This window comes from Pristiophorus japonicus, chromosome 12 (genome assembly GCF_044704955.1).
Source record: "Pristiophorus japonicus isolate sPriJap1 chromosome 12, sPriJap1.hap1, whole genome shotgun sequence".
NCBI classification, from domain to species: Eukaryota; Metazoa; Chordata; class Chondrichthyes; family Pristiophoridae; genus Pristiophorus; species Pristiophorus japonicus.
The window spans coordinates 203,886,599-203,909,169 of record NC_091988.1 but is presented as its reverse complement, the minus strand read 5'-3'; the positions used below and the strand labels follow the sequence as shown (position 1 = coordinate 203,909,169).

General features: G+C 51.4%; 2 protein-coding genes across 4 annotated transcripts in view; one reads left to right on the top strand and one right to left on the bottom strand.

Moving 5' to 3' along the window:
• LOC139277670 (elongation factor 1-alpha 2) overlaps positions 1-3,990 on the top strand; it is a 56,573-nt gene extending 52,583 nt beyond the window's left edge. The window contains exons 7-8 of the mRNA XM_070896464.1: positions 2,492-2,726; positions 3,643-3,990. Coding sequence (XP_070752565.1) covers positions 2,492-2,726; positions 3,643-3,773 — 366 coding nt within the window. The 3' untranslated portion in view covers positions 3,774-3,990. The remainder of the gene's footprint in view (positions 1-2,491; positions 2,727-3,642) is intronic.
• A 5,463-nt stretch (positions 3,991-9,453) lies between these two features.
• Positions 9,454-22,571, bottom strand: part of LOC139277669 (DENN domain-containing protein 3-like) — a 202,348-nt gene continuing 189,230 nt past the window's right edge. For all 3 annotated transcript variants that reach the window (XM_070896461.1, XM_070896460.1, XM_070896462.1), the window contains exons 22-24: positions 18,486-18,604; positions 16,530-16,667; positions 9,454-9,938 (exon numbers count right to left, since the gene is read on the bottom strand). In XM_070896461.1, the coding sequence (XP_070752562.1) occupies positions 9,747-9,938; positions 16,530-16,667; positions 18,486-18,604 (449 nt within the window). In that variant the 3' untranslated portion in view covers positions 9,454-9,746. The remainder of the gene's footprint in view (positions 9,939-16,529; positions 16,668-18,485; positions 18,605-22,571) is intronic.

Here is a 22,571-nt window from a genome sequence, read left to right as displayed (position 1 = left end):
GTCCCTCAAGGCGTCTTAGGTCGGCGACAAAGCTCGCCATATTCTGGCCCTCGGAGCGATGGTGCGTGTAAAAGCGATACCTGGCCATTAAGATGCTCTCCTTCGGCTTGAGGTGTTCCCGAACCACCGTTGGTTTGACCGGTGCCAGCAGATTTTTGAGGAGGCCATATATCGAAGACCCACATACGGTGAGGAGAATCGCCCTGCGCTTGACTGCCGCCTCAGCTGTGTCCAGCTCGTTGGCCACGAAGTACTGTTCGAGACGCTCAATGAAGGCTTCCCAATCATCACCCTCAACAAATCTCTCAAGAATACCAACAGCAGCCATTACCACGTGAAAGTTCCTGATCTGTAACTTGTCGCCAATTGTTAAGTTCAGAATAACTCCACAAGACTGTGTTGTAAGCTCAAACCTTGTAACCTTGGTCTCTTTAATGTACCTCCAAAGTGAGGAAGCAGCATGGTGGACTGCCTTTTATACCTACTTGCCCAGGGTGCACAGGTGACCCTTAGGTCTCCCACAGGTGTGCCCCCTGGTGGCAAGTCTTACACATGGTGCGGTTTGCAAACATAACACTGACCTTTCACACTCTGGGACACGGGGTCAGACACTGACCATTCACAGTAATTCAGTAATTCAAGAATGGGCGAGTAAATGCAAATGAATTTGATAGTAAGTGTGAGGGGAGCGTTTTGTTAGGAAGAATAAGGAGGCCAGACACTCCTTGGATAATAAGAGTAAATTGGGAAAAGGAACAGGGGGGTCTGGGGCCACAGATACACATATCATTAAAAATAGTGATGCAGGTTAATAAGGCCATAAAAAAGCAAACCATGCACTGGTTTTCATTTCATAGAATCATCAAACTTTACATTCGGCCCATCGTGTCCTCGCCGGCCGACCAAGAGCTACCCAGCCTAATCCCACTTTCCAGCTCTCGGTCCGTAGCCCTGTAGGTTACAACACTTCCAAGTACTTTTTAAATGTGAGGGTTTCTGCCTCTACCACCCTTTCAGGCAGTGAGTTCCAGACTCCCACCACCCTCTTGGTGAAGAAATTTTCCCTCAAATCCCCTCTAAACCTCCTACCAATTATTTTCAATCTATGCCCCCTGGTTGTTTCTAAGGAAAACAGGTCCTTCCTATCCACTCTATCCAGGCCCCTCATAATTTTATACACCTCAATTAGGTCTCCCCTCAGCCTCCTCTGTTCCAAGGAAAACAACCCCAGCCTATCCAATCTTTCCTCATAGCTAAAATTCTCCAGTCCAGGCAACATCCTCGTAAATCTCCTCTGTACCTTCTCCAGTGCAATCACATATTTCCTGTAATGCGGTGACCAGAACTGCACGCAGTACTCTAGCTGTGGCCTAACCAGTGTTTTATACAGTTCAAGCATAACCCCCCTGTTCTTATATTCTACGCCTCGGCTAATAAAGGTAAGCATTCCGTATGCCTTCTTAACCACCTTATCTACCTGGCCTGCTAGCTTCAGGGATCTGTGGACATGCACTCCAAGGTCCCTCTATTCCTCTCCACTTCTCAGTGTCCTACCATTTAATGTGTATTCCCTTGCCTTGTTAGCCCTCCAAAATGCATTACCTCACACTTCTCCGGATTAAATTCCATTTGCCACTGTTCTGCCCACCTGACCAGTTCATCGATATCTTCCTGCAGTCTACAGCTTTCAAGTTCATTATCAACCACACGGACAATTTTAGTATCATCTGCAAACTTCTTAATCATACCCCCTACATTCAAGTGTAAATCATTGATATATACCACAATAAGCAATGGACCCAGTACTGAGGGATAGAATTGATAAGCAGAGAGCTTTATATTAAACCTGTATCGAACTTTGCTTAGACCACACTTGGAGCACTGTGTACAGTTCCGGTCATATAGTATGAAAAGGGCATAGAAGCACTGGACAAATTAAAAAAAAGAGTTACGAAAATGTTACCAGAGTTGAGAGGTAATAACATCAGCAAAGAGTGAACAGGCTGGGGCTCGTTTCTCTAGCAGGGAGAAGGCCGAGGGGTGACCTGATAGAGGTCTTTGAGATTCTGAAGGGGTTGGATAGGGTAAACGTAGAGAAGATGTTTCCCGTTGTGGGGGAGACCAGAACTAGGGGCCATCAATATCAGACAGTCACTAATAAATCCAATGGGGAATTCAGGAGAAACTTCTTTACCCAGTGAGTGGTGAGAATGTGGAACTCGCTGCCACAGGGAGGGGTTGAGGTGAATAGTATCGATGTATTTAAGGGGAGGCTGGATAAACACATGAGGGAGAAAGGGATAGAGGGATATGGTGATGGGGTGAGATGGAGAGGGGTGGGAGGGGGCTGGTGGGGAGCATAAACCCCGGCACGGACCCGTTTGTGTGTGGTACACTTGAGGTAATTGAGTTGGGAGGATTTCCCCGGGGGCGGGCGCGCGGGCGCAGAGTTTAGCCGCGGCATTAACGGTGTGCGTGCCTGTGTCCGCAGGTAATTATCCTCAACCACCCGGGTCAGATCAGTGCCGGTTACTCCCCCGTCATCGACTGCCACACCGCGCACATCGCCTGCAAGTTCGCCGAGCTGAAGGAGAAGATCGACCGACGTTCCGGCAAGAAGCTGGAGGACAATCCCAAGACCTTGAAGTCTGGCGATGCCGCCATTGTGGAGATGTCTCCTGGGAAACCCATGTGTGTGGAGAGCTTTTCCAAGTATCCCCCTCTCGGTGAGTACCTGTGTGCGGATAGACAGACCTCGGGACGTCCCAAAGCGCTTTACAGCCAATGAAATACAATTGCAGTGCAGTCACTGTTGTAATGTAGGAAATGTGGCAGCCAACTTGTGCACAGCAAGCTCCCACAAACAGCAATGTGAGAAATGACCAGATAATCTGTTTTAGTGATGTTGGCTGAGGGATAAATATTGGCCCCAGGACACCGGGGATAACTCCCCTGCTCTTCTTCAAAATAGTGGCCATGGGATCTTTTACATCCACCTGAGAGGGAAGACGGGGCCTCAGTTTAATGTCACATCTGAAAGACTGCCCCGCCGACAGTGCGGCACTCCCTCAGTATTGCCCCTCCGACAGTGCAGCGCTCCCTCAGTACTGCCCCTCCGACAGTGCGGCGCTCCCTCAGTACTGCCCCTCCGACAGTGCGGCGCTCCCTCAGTACTGCCCCTCCGACAGTGCGGCGCTCCCTCAGTACTGCCCCTCTGACAGTGCGGTGCTCCCTCAGTACTGCCCCTCCAACAGTGCGGCTCTCCCTCAGTACTGCCCTTCCGACAGTGCGGCATTCCCTCAGTACTGCCCCTCCGACAGTGCGGCATTCCCTCAATACTGCCCCTCCGACAGTGCGGCGCTCCCTCAGTACTGCCCCTCCCGACATTGCGGCACTCCCTCGGTACTGCCCCTCCGACAGTGCGGCTCTCCCTCGGTACTGCCCCTCGGACAGTGTGGCGCTCCCTCAGTGTCGGCCTGGATTATGTGCTCAAGTCCCTGAGCAGGGGCTTGAACCCACGACTTTCTGACAGAGCGAGCGTGCTGCCCACTGAGCCACGGCTGGTGTTACCACCTCCTTTGCTCTGTTCCTCCCCCCTCGTTATCCAATGCTAATCTGACTTCCCCATGTCTCCTTTTCCAGGCCGTTTTGCCGTCCGTGACATGAGGCAGACGGTTGCTGTGGGCGTCATTAAGAACGTGGAGAAGAAAAGCTCCTCTGCGGGCAAGGTCACCAAGTCTGCCCAGAAGGCCCAGAAAGCTCAGGGCAAATGAATGGGACGCCCAGACACCACCAGCACCAAATCCTGTAAAGCCCAACCTGCCCCCAAAGGGCATTTCTGTACATCTGCTTGTCAAAGCTCATTGGTGAACGACTGGATGTTAACTATTAAAGTCCAATGGAAGTTTTTTAAGAGGAAAAGCACGTCCCGGCATTAGTGAGGCAGCCAATTAGTTTTATCAATAAACAGATGCAACCACACGAAACAAAGGCCTCAGTTGTGCTTTCTTGAGATTAGCTGCATTTACGGAGAAACAAGCTAAGTTTAGGTGCCGTGTTACTGGACCAGTAATCCAGTGTGAACCATGAGTTTCAATCCCACCCTGCCAGCTTCAGACCTTTGAAATCAGTTTTTTTTTTAAACCTGGAAATTAAAAATCTGGTCTGAGTAAAAGTGACCATGAAGCTGTGGGATTGTTGTAAAAGCCCCTCACTATGATCCCTTTCGGGACGGAAACCTGCCGTCCTTACCCGGTCTGGCCTACATTGACTCCAGACCCACACCATCGCAGGTAAATAGAGTGAAGTACGGATCATTCATGATCTAACGGGCTCGAGGGGCTGAACGGCCGGGACCCTAATTTCCCCCACCAGAGGAAATAATTTCTCTCGATCTACCCAATCAAATCAAGTTAAATCACCACCACATCCTTCTACACTCAGGGAACACAAGCCCAGTCTGTGCAGCCTGTCCTCGGGATTTAACCCTTTCAGCCCCAGTATCATTCTGGTGAATCTGGCTGCTCCCCCGCCGAGACCGATGTAACCTCCTTGAGGGGGGCCCAGAACTGGATGCAATGTCCCGGGGGGGGGGGTTCTGAGCAAGCTCTGTACAGGTGAAGCAGCACTGCCTCCCCTCTGTATTCCAGCCCCGAGATCAAGGCCAACATTTCATTAGCCTGTTTGATTGCTTTTTGTATCTACAGGCTCTTAATGATTTGTGTACTTTGACTCCCAAATCTCTTTGCTCCTCCATAGTTTCTCACCATTTGGAAAATACTCTCATTTATCTTTCTTGGGTCCAAAGTGGATGAATTCATATGCCCACATTGAACTCCATTTGCCACAGTTCTGCCCACTGACATAGAAACATAGAAACATAGAAAATAGGTGCAGGAGTAGGCCATTCAGCCCTTCTAGCCTGCACCGCCATTCAATGAGTTCATGGCTGAACATGAAACTTCAGTACCCACTTCCTGCTTTCTCGCCATAACCCTTGATCCCCCGAGTAGTAAGGACTTCATCTAACTCCCTTTTGAATATATTTAGTGAATTGGCCTCTTCAACTTCCTGTCCCTCCCGTACTACTTCCTGTCCCTCCTAACTTAGTGTTGTCTGCAAACTTGGATATACAATTCTATTTCTTCATCCATTTCATTAATAAATATGGTGAAAAGTTGAACCCAGAACTGAACCCTGGGGAACAACATTCGTCACATCCCGCCAATCAGAGTACTGACCATTTATCCCCTCTCTCTGGCTCCGACCACATCACCAATTTCCAACCCCAAGTTAAAAGGCTATCTCCAATATCTTGAGATAAAGGTCAACATTCCATTAGCCTTTTAGATGATTTAAAAATACTTATATGCATTATGAATTATTATTTAATAATCAAACGCAGCGGCCTCTCTGTGGAAGCGGTTGCTGGCTTTGCCATGATGGGCAGATTGAAGACTCTAAGCGGCTGGTGAAGGACATCCTCAGCTGCCTTGATTGGCAGCCTGATATCGTCACTTGCTGGCCGGCCCGCCCGTAGTCAGCCCCTCCGTGCGGGGGGCCCAGCCGAGTAATCATCGCCGCGCTCGGGCAACGCAGCCAGAGTCACATCCCAAATAAAACCCGCAGCTCCACGCTGCCCCCTCCTGGCAGCGACTCCTCCGTGCGCTGCTAACCCTCCGCTAGTCCGCGCAGGAGCAATGTTCTTCTTTAATACTTTACAGGATGTGCGCGTCGCTGACAATCCCAGTGGCCCGAATACAACAGAGTGGTTTGCTGGGCCATTCCAGAGCCAACCCCATTGGTGTGGGACTGGGGTCACTCCCAGAGTGGTGAGAATGTGGAACTCGCTGCCACAGGGAGGGGTTGAGGCGAATAGTATCGATGCATTTATGGGGAAGCTGGATAAACACATGAGGGAGAAAGGAATAGAAGGATATGGCGATGGGGTGAGATGGAGAGGGGTGGGAGGGGGCTGGTGTGGAGAATAAACCCCGGCACGGACCTGTTTAGCCGAATGGCCTGTTTCTGTGCAGTACACTCCATGTGACCTTGTGGCTGACTGTTAAACAGCTCAGAGACAGCGCACTCACGCCAGATGTGCTCATCACGGATGCTGCCTGGAAACTTTGCATTTTCTGCCACGATTATTTGCTTGTGGTCAACAACAAGCTGCACGTTCAGAATGGAATTCTTTTCAGTTCCGAAACACCTCTGCATTCTTTAAAGGTGCTCGCAGGGTGATGTGCATATAGTCTATTGCTCCCTGCACCTTGGGAAAGTTTGCTATTCTCGGGAAACCGAGAGCCCTCTCAGTCTGTGCCTCCCTGGTCATAGGGAAGTTTATAAAGTCCATCCTGCATACGTAAAGTACTTCAGTCACCTGTCGAATGCAGCGATGTGTGGCACGCTGAGAGATACCGCAAATGTCGCCAGCTGAGGCCTGAAAGGAGCCCGATGCATAGAAGGAAAGTGCCGTAGTAACCTTTACCTCAATGGGCAGTGTGGTCCTGATGGTGCTGGTAGGCTGCAGATCTCCCTGGAAGAGCTGGCATATCACACTGATGACCTCCTTTCGGAAGTGCAGCCTCCTAAGGCCCGTGTTATCGGACAAGTCCAGGAATGACCGCTTACCCCTGTAAGTGCGTTGGGTGTAAGGTTCCCCCTCCTCAGCAGTCTGCCACCTCTTTGATTGAGCACATAATGCTCTTCAATAAACCTTCTCCCACCTCTAGTCTGCAGCATGTGAATAGTCATCAATACAGGCTGAGAAATTACAGGCCCCATTATATTACTAAATGCCCTATTTATATGTCTTCAAAATTATTAAATTGTCCTCTAAAAACGCAATAAAAAAAATCAGAATTCACCACAATATGATTAGATGGGTATCAAGAGATTTTAAAATCACCTTAAAAGCACTCACAAATTACTTCAAAGCTCCCATGAACTTGAAGCAGCCTTTTATGAAAAGTCCTCCGATTTACAAAATGCTGTCTACATCGCTGGGTTAAGGTCAGGTGAGAGCAGCTTTTCTTGAGCGTCTTTTTGGGCGAGCGATCATTTGGGCGGTGGATGGGTGAGATGCTGAAAGTTACGCTCGGCGATATTCTGGGCAGTTTCTGGGCGTTAGTTTCCGTTATAAACAGTCTTCTGGGCCTTGCATGAGCGATGAGGTCAGAATTTTAAAATAAAATATGGGCGGGTGGTTCAGCTAATTCTCGGTGTTAATTGTATGCCGAAAGTTGCACCGGCGATAAATTGGCGATAATTGGGCGTTAGTTTCCATTTATAATCAAATATTGGCGTTAAACTCAATCTCAGCAGTTAAATGAGCAGTAACTGGGCAATCCCAAAGGAAAATCTAGCCCTAAATTAGAGTCACATACAGGCCCAGACCGGGTAAGGATGGCACGGTTCCTTCCTTGAAAGGAATTAGTGAGCCGGTTGGGTTTTACATCAATTCAACAGCTTCATGGTCACGGTTAGTGAGACCCTTTTACTGAGGCAACTGCCCTGGCCCTAGCATTGGTCACCCGATGTAGCAATCGGTCAATGATGGGGGCTACAATACCCAGAATCCTCTGCACCCCAGAAATCACTCTATCCGACGCATGGCATCCGGAGGGCGTCTGTGCATCCTGCACGGTGCGTTATGGTCACGCTGTTGGGAGTTCGGCCAGAGGAAGACACGGGAAGAAAATGTCCTGGTGGTTTTTCAGGAGCATCCGGGAGATTATATTTAAATTCTGACAGAGATTCCAGAACAATCCTGGAGCGTTGGCGACTCAACCACCGAACACAGAGTAAAGCTCCCTCTACACTCTCCCATCAAACACTCCCAGGGCAGGTACAGCATGGGTTAGATACAGAGTAAAGCTCCCTCTACACTGTCCCATCAAACACTCCCAGGGCAGGTACAGGGGGTTAGATACAGAGTAAAGCTCCCTCTACACTGTCCCATCAAACACTCCCAGGGCAGGTACAGCATAGGGTTAGATACAGAGTAAAGCTCCCTCTACACTGTCCCATCAAACACTCCCAGGGCAGGTACAGGGGGTTAGATACAGAGTAAAGCTCCCTCTACACTGTCTCATCAAACACTCCCAGGGCAGGTACAGGGGGTTAGATACAGAGTAAAGCTCCCTCTACACTGTCCCATCAAACACTCCCAGGGCAGGTACAGCACGGGTTAGATACAGAGTAAAGCTCCCTCTACACTGTCCCATCAAACACTCCCAGGGCAGGTACAGGGGGTTAGATACAGAGTAAAGCTCCCTCTACACTCTCCCATCAAACACTCCCAGGGCAGGTACAGCACGGGGTTAGATACAGAGTAAAGCTCCCTCTACACTGTCCCATCAAACACTCCCAGGGCATGTACAGCACGGGGTTAGATACAGAGTAAAGCTCCCTCTACACTGTCCCATCAAACACTCCCAGGGCAGGTACAGGGGGTTAGATACAGAGTAAAGCTCCCGCTACACTGTCCCATCAAACACTCCCAGGGCAGGTACAGCACGGGTTAGATGCAGAGTAAAGCTCCCTCTACACTGTCCCATCAAACACTCCCAGGGCAGGTACAGCACGGGGTTAGATACAGAGTAAAGGATTGTACTCTATGAAGAGAGAAAAAAAGCAGTTAGTCCTACTTCCCTGCCCTTTCGTCATACCCATTAAAATGTGCTTTTTGGAATATTTATCCACTTTGTTTAATTTGTATATAAAACCTCTCATCTCGTTCTGTCACCCCAGACCGTGTGTGAGATAAGGAAGGCAGCTAACTGTTGTCTCAGAGTTTGGGAGTGGAACCTATTTTCTGACGGGCTGTGAATCTCAGTGTTACTGCCCTTCGGGACTCCCGGCCCCTTCCAGTCTTGCTCGAAGTGACTCAGAATCACAGAATATACAGCACACAAACAGGCCGTTCGGCCCCACCAGTCTGTGCTAGGTTTATACTGCACACTCGATCCTCCCAATCCACCCGTCTCAGCTCAGCCTCTCACCAGATCTTTCTATCCCCTTTCATGCACGCATCTAGTTTCTTTTTGAATACATCGATACTATTCGCCTCAACCCCTCCCTGTGGCAGCGAGTTCCACATTCTCACCCCGCTCTGGGCAAAGAAACTTCTCTGTTGGATTTTTCAGTTTTGAAGGCCCCTAGTTTTGGATTTTCCCCACAGGTGGAACAATTCTCTTACGTCTACCCTGTCGAATGCACTCAGAATTTTAAAGACCTTTTCGGTCTCCTCCGAATCTTCTCTTTTCGAACAAAAAAAGACCCAACTTTGTATTAAACGGAAGGAAGGTACTTGAGACTTGAGAGGTTGTGAGACTGATCGGGGGCTGGGTTACCAGGCCCTTCGAACACACATGATGTGTAGAACCAACCACACAGAACACGTTTAGTTGTGATGTTGTCATTGTTTAAATAACATTAAATACAAAAGAATGTTGGCGACTGCTTTTATTCCCAGCGACATCCCCCGCCTCTTGCAATGGTTGTCCTCAGCTCGGTCCCACACCCAGGGGGTCTATCCCTGGGAGAACATCACAGAGCTGGGTCACAGTCTCCTGGGGGAGGGGGCAGTTACTGTCGCTTCCTCCCCCCCCCCCACTCTCTGGGCACAGGGAGAGAGAGGGAGCGAGAGGAATCCCGTCCAACACTGGCCCAAAGCCTTGCAATAGAAGACAACGGGAGGCAGGGCAGAGGCTCCACACCCGCCCGGCCCGGCCCGGCCCCGCTCAGTCCACCTTCCAGATGATGGCCTTGCTGTCCTTGGTCCCGCTCAGCACGTACCGATCCTCGGCCGAACACAGCGATCCGATGGAGCCGCACGGGGCCTCCAGCTCCTTCTCCAACGTGTAGCTCTCGGAGTCAATGATATAAATGCGTCCTTTGGTCTTGTCGCCGGTCACTCCCCCTCCGACCCAGACCTGGGGGAGGGTACAGAGGTCGGTTAACATACTGTGGGCTAGCAGAGACAGCAAACCCCCACAATCAACACAACATCCACCTTGGAACCTTTTACATCATGGGCTAGTTTCCGGGGGGCGTGTTGCCAGTTAAAAAGTTAACCAACAATAAAATGTGTGAATGAGTTAATGCGCTACAATACTCAGAGCCCCGTGAATCCGTGGACAGTATTGGGTCCAGTGTTTAAAGGCAGGGAGAGTGTGAGGGGAGGGCACTATTTCTTCTATTTATGAAGGAATATGGTCGTCTCTTAACAGCCCGCAGTTGTATCAAAACATTTTTCAAAGGGAAATGGACAATCCGGCACGTGGTCAGGGCAATAAATGCTGGCCTTGACAATGACACTCACGTCCCGGGAGTGAGTAAGGATACTCAGGATACTGGGACTATCCCACTGGAACAGGCCAAGAGGAGACTTAATAAGAACATAAGAATTAGGAACAGGAGTAGGCCATCTAGCCCCTCGAGCCTGCTCCGCCATTCAACAAGATCATGGCTGATCTGGCCGTGGACTCAGCTCCACTTACCCGCCCGCTCCCCGTAACCCTTAATTCCCTTATTGGTTAAAAATCTATCTATCTGTGACTTGAATACATTCAATGAGCTAGCCTCAACTGCTTCCTTGGGCAGAGAATTCCACAGATTCACAACCCTCTGGGAGAAGAAATTCCTTCTCAACTCGGTTTTAAATTGTCTCCCCCGTATTTTGAAGTTGTGCCCCCTAGTTCTAGTCTCCCCGACCAGTGGAAACAACCTCTCTGCCTCTATCTTGTCTATTCCTTTCATTATTTTAAATGTTTCTATAAGATCACCCCTCATCCTTCAGAACTCCAACGAGTAAAGACCCAGTCTACTCAATCTATCATCATAAGGTAACCCCCTCATCTCCGGAATCAGCCGAGTGAATTGTCTCTGTACCCCCTCCAAAGCTAGTATATCCTTCCTTAGGTAAGGTGACCAAAACTGCACGCAGTACTCCAGGTGCGGCCTCACCAATACCCTATACAGTTGCAGCAGGACCTCCCTGCTTTTGTACTCCATCCCTCTCGCAATGAAGGCCAACATTCCATTCGCCTTCCTGATTACCTGCTGCACTTGCAAACTAACTTGTTGGGATTCATGCACAAGGATCCCCAGGTCCCTCTGCACCTCAGCATGTTGTAATTTCTCCCCATTCAAATAATATTCCCTTTTACTATTTTTTTTCCCAAGGTGGACGACCTCACACTTTCCAACATTGTATTCCATCTGCCAAACCTTAGCCCATTCGCTTAACCTATCTAAATCCCTTTGCAGCCTCTCTGTGTCCTCTACACAACCCACTTTCCCACTAATCTTAGTGTCATCTGCAAATTTTGTTGCACTACACTCTGTCCCCTCTCCCAGGTCATCTATGTATATTGTAAACAGTTGTGGTCCCAGCACCGATCCCTGTGGCACACCACTAACCACCGATTTCCAACCCAAAAAGGAACCATTTATCCCGACTCTCTGCTTTCTGTTAGCCAGCCAATTCTCTATCCATGCTAATACATTTCCTCTGACTCCGCGTACCTCTATCTTCTGCAGTAACCTTTTGTGTGGCACCTTATCGAATGCCTTTTGGAAATCTAAATACACCACATCCATCGGTACACCTCTATCCACCATGCTCGTTATATCCTCAAAGAATTCCAGTAAATTAGTTAAACATGATTTCCCCTTCATGAATCCATGTTGCGTCTGCTTAATTGCACTATTCCTATCTCGATGTCCCACTATTTCTTCCTTAATGATAGTTTCAAGCATTTTCCCCACTACAGATGTTAAATTAACCGGCCTATAGTTACCTGCCTTTTGTCTGCCCCCTTTTTTAAACAGAGGCATTACATTAGCTGCTTTCCAATCCGCTGGTACCTCCCCAGAGTCCAGAGAATTTTGGTAGATTATAACGAATGCATCTGCTATAACTTCCAGCATCTCTTTTAATACCCTGGGATGCATTTCATCAGGACCAGGGGACTTGTCTACCTTGAGTCCCATTAGCCTGTCCAGCACTACCCCCCTAGTGATAGTGATTGTCTCAAGGTCCTCCCTTCCCACATTCCTGTGACCAGCAATTTTTGGCATGGTTTTTGTGTCTTCCGCTGTGAAGACCGAAGCAAAATAATTGTTTAAGGTCTCAGCCATTTCCACATTTCCCATTATTAAATCCCCCTCCTCATCTTCTAAGGGACCAACATTTACTTTAGTCACTCTTTTCCGTTTTATATATCTGTAAAAGCTATTACTCTCCGTTTATATGTTTTGCGCAAGTTTACCTTCATAATCTATCTTTCCTTTCTTTATTGCTTTCTTAGTCATTCTTTGCTGTTGTTTAAAATTTTCCCAATCCTCTAGTTTCCCACTAACCTTGGCCACCTTATACGCATTGGTCTTTGATTTGATACTCTCCTTAATTTCCTTGGTTATCCATGGCTGATTATCCCTTCTCTTACCGCCCTTCTTTTTCACTGGAATATATTTTTGTTGCGCACTATGAAAGAGCTCCTTAAAAGTCCTCCACTGTTCCTCAATTGTGCCACCGTTTAGTCCTTGTTCCCAGTCTACTTTCGCCAACTCTGCCCTCATCCCACTGTAGTCCCTTTGTTTAAGCATAGTACGCTCGTTTCTGACACAACTTCCTCACCCTCAATCTGATTACAAATTCAACCATACTGTGATCACTCATTCCGAGAGGATCTTTTACTAGGAGATCATTTATTTTTCCTGTCTCATTACACAGGACCAGATCTAAGATAGCTTGCTCCCTTGTAGGTTCTGTAACATACTGTTCTAAGAAACAATCCCGTATGCATTCTATGAATTCCTCCTCCAGGCTACCCCCTGCGATTTGATTTGACCAATCGATATGTAGGTTAAAATCCCCCATGACTACTGCCGTTCCTTCTTCACATGCCTCCATTATTCCCTTGATTATTGCCCGCCCCACCATGAAGTTATTATTTGGGGGCCTATAAACTACGCCCACCAGTAACTTTTTTTCGAGGTTTTAAAAAATGTCGTCGGGTTTTGATGGAATGAATCAGGAAAGACTGTTTCCTCTGCGGAGGGGAGGGGAGGGGGGGCGAAATCATTCATGAGCGATCTTCAGTTTAAAATTATCACAGAGAGTGAGAGAGAGAGAGTGTGTGAGAGAGAGAGGGACAGAGAGCGAGAGAAAGACAGAGAGAGAGAGTGAGAGTGAGAGAGAGAGAGAGAGACAGAAAGACAGAAAGAGAGACAGAAGTTAGCAGAAACGTATTTACACAGACGGTTGTTGGAGCATTGAATAGTTTGTCACAGAGAGGGTTGAAACAGAGACCATTGTATCTGTGAAGGGAATATTTAAATAAATAGCGCTATGGGGAGAGCGGGGCAGTGGGATTAGTTTGGGGATTGATACAGGGCTATGGGGAGAGAGCGGGGCAGTGGGATTAGTTTGGGATTGATACAGGGCTATGGGGAGAGAACGGGGCAGTGGGATTAGTTTGGGATTGATACAGGGCTATGGGGAGAGCGGGGCAGTGGGATTAATTTGGGATTGATACAGGGCTATGGGGAGAGAGTGGGGCAATGGGATTAGTTTGGGATTGATACAGGGCTATGGGGAGAGAGCGGGGCAGTGGGATTAGTTTGGGATTGATACAGGGCTATGGGGAGAGAGCAGGGCAGTAGGATTAGTTTGGGGATTGATACAGGGCGTTGGGGAGAGTGGGGCAGTGGGAGTAGTTTGGGAATTGATACAGGGCTATGGGGAGGGAACGGGGCAGTGGGATTAGTTTGGGATTGATACAGGGCTATGGGGAGAGAGCGGGGCAGTGGGATTAGTTTGGGATTGATACAGGGCTATGGGGAGAGAGCGGGGCAGTGGGATTAGTTTGGGATTGATACAGGGCTATGGGGAGAGAGCGGGGCAGTGGGATTAGTTTGGGATTGATACAGGGCTATGGGGAGAGAGCGGGACAGTGGGATTAGTTTGGGATTGATAGAAGGCTATGGGGAGAGAGCGGGGCAGTGGGATTAGTTTGGGATTGATACAGGGCTATGGGGAGAGAGCGGGACAGTGGGATTAGTTTGGGATTGATAGAGGGCTATGGGGAGAGAGCGGGGTAGTGGGATTAGTTTGGGATTGATAGAGAGCTATGGAGAGAGAGCGGGGCAGTGGGATTAGTTTGGGATTGATAGAAGGCTATGGGGAGAACGCGGGGCAGTGGGATTAGTTTGGGATTGATACAGGGCTATGGGGAGAGCGGGGCAGTGGGATTAGTTTGATCCATGTGGTTAAAGGGGCCATTGTGCCCTTTGCCGGGCCTGTGATGGCCCCCACGGAGTTGCCCAATGGCGGCCCCGCCCACCCCACAGAAAGACAGAAGGGGACGGCCGGAAAACAATGGCGGGACCCGGTGCTCCTGAGCTCCCGTTTAACTTGTACCCCGCGAGCGAATGTCGGGAGGACGTGGCCAATTTACCGCCGGGGGTGGAAAGGGATCGGCGCGCTTGCCGATGACGTCATCGATGTGTGTGGCGGCCCGGGGCACTACCGGTGGTACGGTGCTATCGGGGCAGCGCCTCCGCTAACTCCCGCCCAACTCCACAGGAGCCGATGGTGCAGCAACCCCCCGCGCCCCTCCCCCCGCCCCTTCCCCCGCGCCCCTCCCTCCGCCCCTTCCCCTCGCCCCCGCCCCCGCCCCCGCCCCTCCCCCGCGCCCCTCCCCCCGCGCCCCTCCCCCGCGCCCCTCCCTCCGCCCCTTCCCCTCGCCCCCGCCCCGCGCCCCTCCACCCGCCCCTCCCCCCGCGCCCCTCCGTCCGCCCCTTCCCCTCGCCCCCGCCCCCGCCCCTCCCCCGCGCCCCTCCCCCGCGCCCCTTCCCCGCGCCCCTCTCTCCGCCCCTTCCCCTCGCCCCCGCCCCGCGCCCCTCCACCCGCCCCTCCCCCGCGCCCCTCCCTCCGCCCCTTCCCCTCGCCCCCGCCCCCGCCCCTCCACCCGCCCCTCCCCCCGCGCCCCTCCCCTCGCCCCTTCCCCCGCGCCCCTCCCTCCGCCCCTTCCCCTCGCCCCCGCCCCCGCCCCTCCCCCGCGCCCCTCCCCGCGCCCCTCCCCCGCGCCCCTCCCTCCGCCCCTTCCCCTCGCCCCCGCCCCGCGCCCCTCCACCCGCCCCTCCCCCCGCGCCCCTCCCTCCGCCCCTTCCCCTCGCCCCCGCCCCCGCCCCTCCCCCACGCCCCTCCCCCCGCCCTTTCCCCTCGCCCCCGCCCCTCCCCCCGCGCCCCTCCCCCCGCGCCCCTCCCCCGCCCCTTCCCCTCGCCCCGCGCCTCTCCCCCCGCCCCTTCCCCTCGCCCCCGCCCCTCCCCCCCGTGCCCCTCCCCCGCGCCCCTCCCCCCGCCCCTCCCTGGAGGGTCTAACGGGAGTCACAAAACAGTCACAAAACACAACAAAATTTCCTCCCCTGAGGGTCTAGAACTAGGGGGCACAGCCTCAAAATACGGGGGAGCCAATTTAAAACCGAGTTGAGAAGGAATTTCTTCTCCCAGAGGGTTGTGGATCTGTGGAATTCTCTGCCCAGGGAAGCAGTTGAGGCTAGCTCATTGAATGTATTCAAGTCACAGATAGATAGATTTTTAACCAATAAGGGAATTAAGGGATACGGGGAGCGGGCGGGTAAGTGGAGCTGAGTCCATGGCCAGATCAGCCATGATCTTGTTGAATGGCGGAGCAGGCTCGAGGGGCTAGATGGCCTACTCCTGTTCCTAATTCTCATGTTCTTATGTTCTTATATTCTTATAGAAGATTAATGTAAGAGGTTTAGGACATAAGAACATAAGAATTAGGAGCAGGAGGCGGCCATTAGGCCCCTGGAGCCTGCTCGCCATTCAGTAAGATCATGGCTGATCTGATCATGGACTCGGCTCCACTTCCCTGCCCGCTGGACAAATCAGGAGAAACTTCTTTACTCGCAGTGGGTTGTCTGCCGGTGCCACTGCCAGAGTTAATGATTGGAGCAGGGAGGTGGGTGAAAGAAAGGGGTCATCAAGGGGCAGCCCACGGGGTTAGGGGACCGCTGGTGAGGAGGATAAACTCAGACCGCTTGGGAATGTGCCAGGGGAGGAACTTGCTCCGGCTGCTTTGCCCCTCCCCCTGGCCTGGACTCCCTCCCACAACCCCGGGACAGACGCCTTTCATCACTTGGCGTGTATCGCGGCCAGGACCAGCGAGGCAGAGCAGTGCCGCTCTGTGGGAGGGGCACACAGGCTGGTCTGGCCAAGAGTCTCCCAATGGTCTCCGCTCCCTCGATGGGGAGTCCCCTGTCCCAACCGCAATTCATCTCTCTAGGGTTAGGGTCAGGTTGGGTTTAGGAGCTAATTTGGGGTTAGGGTGAGGGTTGGGAGTTAGTTTGGAGTTAGGTTTAGGGTTAAAGGTGAGGGTTGGTGTTCGGGTTAATGGTTAGGGTTCGGGTTAAGATTCGGGTTAATGGTTTGGGTTTGGATTGGGGTTAGCAATCGACGTCTGGTCCTCATTGTGACAGTTGTATTTGCTCACCTGGTTTTTGACGTGGATCATGCAGACGATCTCGGTGCAGTGGGGCAGTGTCATGGTTCGGAAGGGTTTCCCGAGGTTTGCAGTTTTCCAGACGTATAGATTTGCACTCTGACTGCAAACCATCCACAGCTCATCCTTCTACAACACAAAGCAAACTGGGGTGACACAGAGCCATCCAATGCCGGAGAGACGCTGGCAGTGCAGCACTCCCTCAGTACTGCCCCTCCGACAGTGCAGCGCTCCCTCAGTACTGCCACTCCGACAGTGCGGCACTCCCTCAGTACTGCCCCTCCGACAGTGCGGCACTCCCTCAGTACTGCCCCTCCGACAGTGCGGCACTCCCTCAGTACTGCCACTCCGACAGTGCGGCACTCCCTCAGTACTGCCCCTCCGACAGTGCGGCACTCCCTCAGTACTGCCCCTCCGACAGTGCGGCACTCCCTCAGTACTGCCCCTCCGACAGTGCGGCACTCCCTCAGTACTGCCCCTCCGACAGTGCGGCGCTCCCTCAGTACTGCCCCTCCGACAGTGCAGCGCTCCCTCAGTACTGCCCCTCCGACAGTGCAGCACTCCCTCAGTACTGCCCCTCCGACAGTGCAGCGCTCCCTCAGTACTGCACCTCCGACAGTGCGGCATTCCCTCAGTACTGCCCCTCCGACAGTGCGGCGCTCCCTCAGTACTGCCCCTCCGACAGTGCGGCGCTCCGTCAGTACTGCCCCTCCGACAGTGCGGCACTCCCTCAGTACTGCCCCTCCGACAGTGCGGCACTCCCTCAGTACTGCCCCTCCGACAGTACGGCGCTCCCTCAGTACTGCCCTTCCGACAGTGCAGCTCTCCCTCAGTACTACCCTCCGACAGTGCGGCACTCCCTCAGTACTGCCCCTCCGACAGTGCAGCGCTCCCTCAGTACTGCCCCTCCGACAGTGCGGCACTCCCTCAGTACTGCCCCTCCGACAGTGCAGCTCTCCCTCAGTACTACCCTCCGACAGTGCGGCACTCCCTCAGTACTGCCCCTCCGACAGTGCGGCACTCCCTCAGTACTGCCCCTCCGACAGTGCAGCTCTCCCTCAGTACTACCCTCCCACAATGCGGCACACCCTCAGTACTGCCCCTCCGACAGTGCAGCTCTCCCTCAGTACTACCCTCCGACAGTGCGGCACTCCCTCAGTACTGCCCCTCCGACAGTGCAGCGCTCCCTCAGTACTGCCATTCCGACAGTGCGGCTCTCCCTCAGTACTGCCCCTTCCGACAGTGCGGCACTGCCTTAGTACTGCCCCTCCGACAGTGCGGCACTCCCTCAGTACTGCCCCTCCGACAGTGCGGCACTCCCTCAGTACTGCCCCTCCGACAGTGCAGCACTCCCTCAGTACTGCCCCTCCGAAAGTGCAGCGCTCCCTCAGTACTACCCTCCGACAGTGCGGCACTCCATCAGTACTGCCCCTCCGACAGTGCAGCACTCCCTCAGTACTGCCCCTCCGACAGTGCAGCTCTCCCTAAGTACTGCCCCTCCCACAGTGCGGCACTCCCTCAGTACTGCCCCTCCGACAGTGCGGCACTCCCTCAGTACTGCCCCTCCGACAGTGCAGCACTCCCTCAGTACTGCCAACCGACAGTGCAGTGCTCCCTCAGTACTACCCTCCGACAGTGCAGCACTCCATCAGTACTGCCCCTCCGACAGTGCAGCACTCCCTCAGTACTGCCCCTCCGACAGTGCAGCACTCCCTCAGTACTGTCCCTCCGACAGTGCAGCACTCGCTCAGTGCTGTCCCTCCGACAGTGCAGCACTCCCTCAGTACTGTCCCTCCGATAGTGCAGCGTCAAATAATTTAGAGGAAGGGCCAATCCCTGACCAAAACCACCAAACCTTGACCTCATCCCCTGACTCCATCCTGCTGATCCCCAACACCCCTGACCCCCAAGGCACGGCCCCCAACATACAGCCCAGGATTCACGTACCTGAGAAATGATGAGAAAGTAGGTCATGAGAATGGATCCTCCCTCCGGACTGGGTGGAATGGTCACATCATGAAGTTGCTCCCCATTGCGGGTAACGACTAGCAGATTGTATTCCATACCTGGGAACGGACGGGGGAGAGGACAGCAGGAAGGGGAGCGAGAGGGAGAAAGAAAGGTGGAATGAGAGAAGGGGCGTGGGAGAAAGGGAGAGAGAGGAACGAAAAAATAAAAGAGAGGGAAGGAGATAGGAATAGAGGAGAGAAAGAGAGAGAATGATGGAGGAAGTGAGAGAGAAGGAAAACGAGGGAATGGGGGAGGATGAGAGAGGAGTAAAGAGAGATGGAGAAAGAGAGCCCGGGCGTACAAGGAAGGGAGTGCAAGAGGGCAGGAGAATCAGGGAGAGGGAGAACGAGACAGGGAGAAAGAACAACGAAGTAAAAAGTGAAGGGCAGGAGGAGATAGAGGAATGAGGAAGATATAGAGGAGGTATTAAATAGAACTTGGTTAATAGTTTATACACTAAGTTCATTTTGTGGTTTTTAAATAGTTGTTGTGCTCAGAATACCAGGACCGACACTCTCAATGGCTGAGTGGGGAGATATACCTCCCTGGGTGATACACCTCCCTGGGTGATACAGGGGCGAGAGAGGCCGAAAGAGAGAAAGAGAGAAAGGAAGAAAGAAATCGAATTTTGGAGCCATTGTCAACTAAAAAAGAATTGCATTTCTATAGCACCTTTCACAACCTCAGCACGCCTCAAAGCGCTTTACAGCCAATGAAGTACTTTCATAGTGTAGTCACTGTTGTAAGGTGGGAAATGCAGCAGCCAACTTCCGCACAGCAAGCTCCCACAAACAGCAATGTGATAATGACTAGATAATCTGTTTTAGTAATATTGGTTGAAGGATAAATATTGGCCCCAGGACACGGGGGATAACTCCCCTGCTCTGGGATCTTTTACATCCACCTGAGAGCAGACGGGGCCTCACTTTAATTAACTGCGCAGGCAGCAATTTATGAATATGATATAATTGGGATTACGGAGACATGGCTCCAGGGTGACCAAGGCTGGGAACTCAACATCCAGGGATATTCAACATTCAGGACAGAAAGGAAAAGGAGGTGGGGTGGCGTTGCTGGTTAAAAAGGAGGTTACCGCAATAGTAAGGAAGGACATTAGCCTGGATGATGTGGAATCGGTATGGGTGGAGCTGCGGAACACCAAAGGACAGAAGACGCTAGTGGGAGTTGTGTACAGACCACCAAACAGTAGTAGTGAGGTTGGGGACAGCATCAAACAAGAAATTAGGGATGCGTGATGTTGTGTATCTGTAAAGCATGCACTCCCATGTTCTGCCACCAGGGAGCACATCTCCTGAAGTCCCAGGGATCCCAGCATCCCTTGGGAGCACTGTATATAAGCCGTCCCCTAAGCCTGTTCCTCACTTTGGAGTGTCTTATTAAAAACTGAGGTCACTGTTACTTTAACCTCCCTGTGTGCAGCCTCATCTCTGTTAGGAACACAATAACTGGCGACGAGTATACGAATCCAACGCAATGATGCAGCAAACTATGAGCATCCTGGAGAAGTTCTCGGAGGGTGAGGACTGGGAAGCCTATGTCGAACGGCTAGACCAGTACTTTGTAGCCAACGAGCTGGACGGAGAAGGAAGCGCTGCAAAAAGGAGATCGGTCCTCCTCACGGTCTGCGGGGCACCGACCTACAGCCTCATGAAGAATCTTCTGTATCTGGTGAAACCCACAGATAAGTCATATGAGGAGCTGTGTACACTGGTTCGGGAGCATCTTAACCTGAGGGAGAGTGTGCTGATAGCGAGGTATCGGATCTACACGTGCCAGCAATCTGAAGGTCAGGAAGTGGTAGAAACATAGAAACATAGAAAATAGGTGCAGGAGCAGGCCATTCGGCCCTTCTAGCCTGCACCGCCATTCAATGAGTTCATGGCTGATCATTCAACTTCAGTACCCCATTCCTGCTTTCTCGCCATACCCCTTGATCCCCCTAGTAGTAAGGACTACATCTAACTCCTTTTTGAATATATTTAGTGAATTGGCCTCAACTACTTTCTGTGGTAGAGAATTCCACAGGTTCACCACTCTCTGGGTGAAGAAGTTTCTCCTCATCTCGGTCCTAAATGGCTTACCCCTTATCCTTAGACTGTGAGACCTGGTTCTGGACTTCCCCAACATTGGGAACATTCTTCCTGCATCTAACCTGTCTAACCCATCAGAATTTTAAATGTTTCTATGAGGTCCCCTCTCATTCTTCTGAACTCCAGTGAATACAAGCCCAATTGATCCAGCCTTTCTTGATAGGTCAGTCCCGCCATCCCGGGAATCAGTCTGGTGAACCTTCGCTGCACTCCCTCAATAGCAAGAATGTCCTTCCTCAGGTTAGGAGACCAAAACTGTACACAATACTCCAGGTGTGGCCTCACCAATGCCCTGTACAACTGTAGCAACACCTCCCTGCCCCTGTACTCAAATCCCCTCGCTATGAAGGCCAACATGCCATTTGCTTTCTTAACCGCCTGCTGTACCTGCATGCCAACCTTCAATGACTGATGTACCATGACACCCAGGTCTCTTTGCACCTCCCCTTTTCCTAATCTGTCACCATTCAGATAATAGTCTGTCTCTCTGTTTTTACCACCAAAGTGGATAACCTCACATTTATCCACATTATACTTCATCTGCCATGCATTTGCCCACTCACCTAACCTATCCAAGTCGCTCTGCAGCCTCACAGCATCCTCCTCGCAGCTCACACTGCCACCCAACTTAGTGTCATCCGCAAATTTGGAGATACTACATTTAATCCCCTCATCTAAATCATTAATGTACAATGTAAACAGCTGGGACCCCAGCACAGAACCTTGCGGTACCCCACTAGTCACTGCCAGCCATTCTGAAAAGTACCCATTTACTCCTACTCTTTGCTTCCTGTCTGACAACCAGTTCTCAATCCATGTCAGCACACTACCCCCAATCCCATGTGCTCTAACTTTGCACATCAATCTCTTGTGTGGGACCTTGTCGAACGCCTTCTGAAAGTCCAAATATACCACATCAACTGGTTCTCCCTTGTCCACTCTACTGGAAACATCCTCAAAAAATTCCAGAAGATTTGTCAAGCATGATTTCCCTTTCACAAATCCATGCTGACTTGGACCTATCATGTCACCTCTTTCCAAATGCACTGCTATGACATCCTTAATTATTGATTCCATCATTTTACCCACTACCGATGTCAGGCTGACCGGTCTATAATTCCCTGTTTTCTCTCTCCCTCCTTTTTTAAAAAGTGGGGTTACATTGGCTACCCTCCACTCTATAGGAACTGATCCAGAGTCAATGGGATGTTGGAAAATGACTGTCAATGCATCCACTATTTCCAAGGCCACCTCCTTAAGTACTTTGGGATGCAGTCCATCAGACCCTGGGGATTTATCGGCCTTCAATCCCATCAATTTCCCCAACACAATTTCCCGGCTAATAAGGATTTCCCTCAGTTCCTCCTCCTTACTAGACCCCCCGACCCCTTTTATAACCGGAAGGTTGTTTGTGTCCTCCTTCGTGAATACCGAACCAAAGTACTTGTTCAATTGGTCCGCCATTTCTTTGTTCCCCGTTATGACTTCCCCTGATTCTGACTGCAGGGGACCTACGTTTGTTTTTACTAATCTTTTTCTCTTTACATATCTATAGAAAGTTTTGCAATCCGTCTTAATGTTCCCTGCAAGCTTCTTCTCATACTCCATTTTCCCTGCCCTAATCAAACCCTTTGTCCTCCTCTGCTGAGTTCTAAATTTCTCCCAGTCCCCAGGTTCGCTGCTATTTCTGGCCAATTTGTATGCCACTTCCTTGGCTTTAATACTATCCCTGATTTCCCTTGATAGCCACGGTTGAGCCACCTTCCCTTTTTTATTTTTATGCCAGACAGGAATGTACAATTGTTGTAGTTCATCCATGCGGTCTCTAAATGTCTGCCATTGCCCATCCACAGTCAACCCCTTAAGTATCATTCGCCAATCCATCCCAGCCAATTCACGCCTCATACCTTCA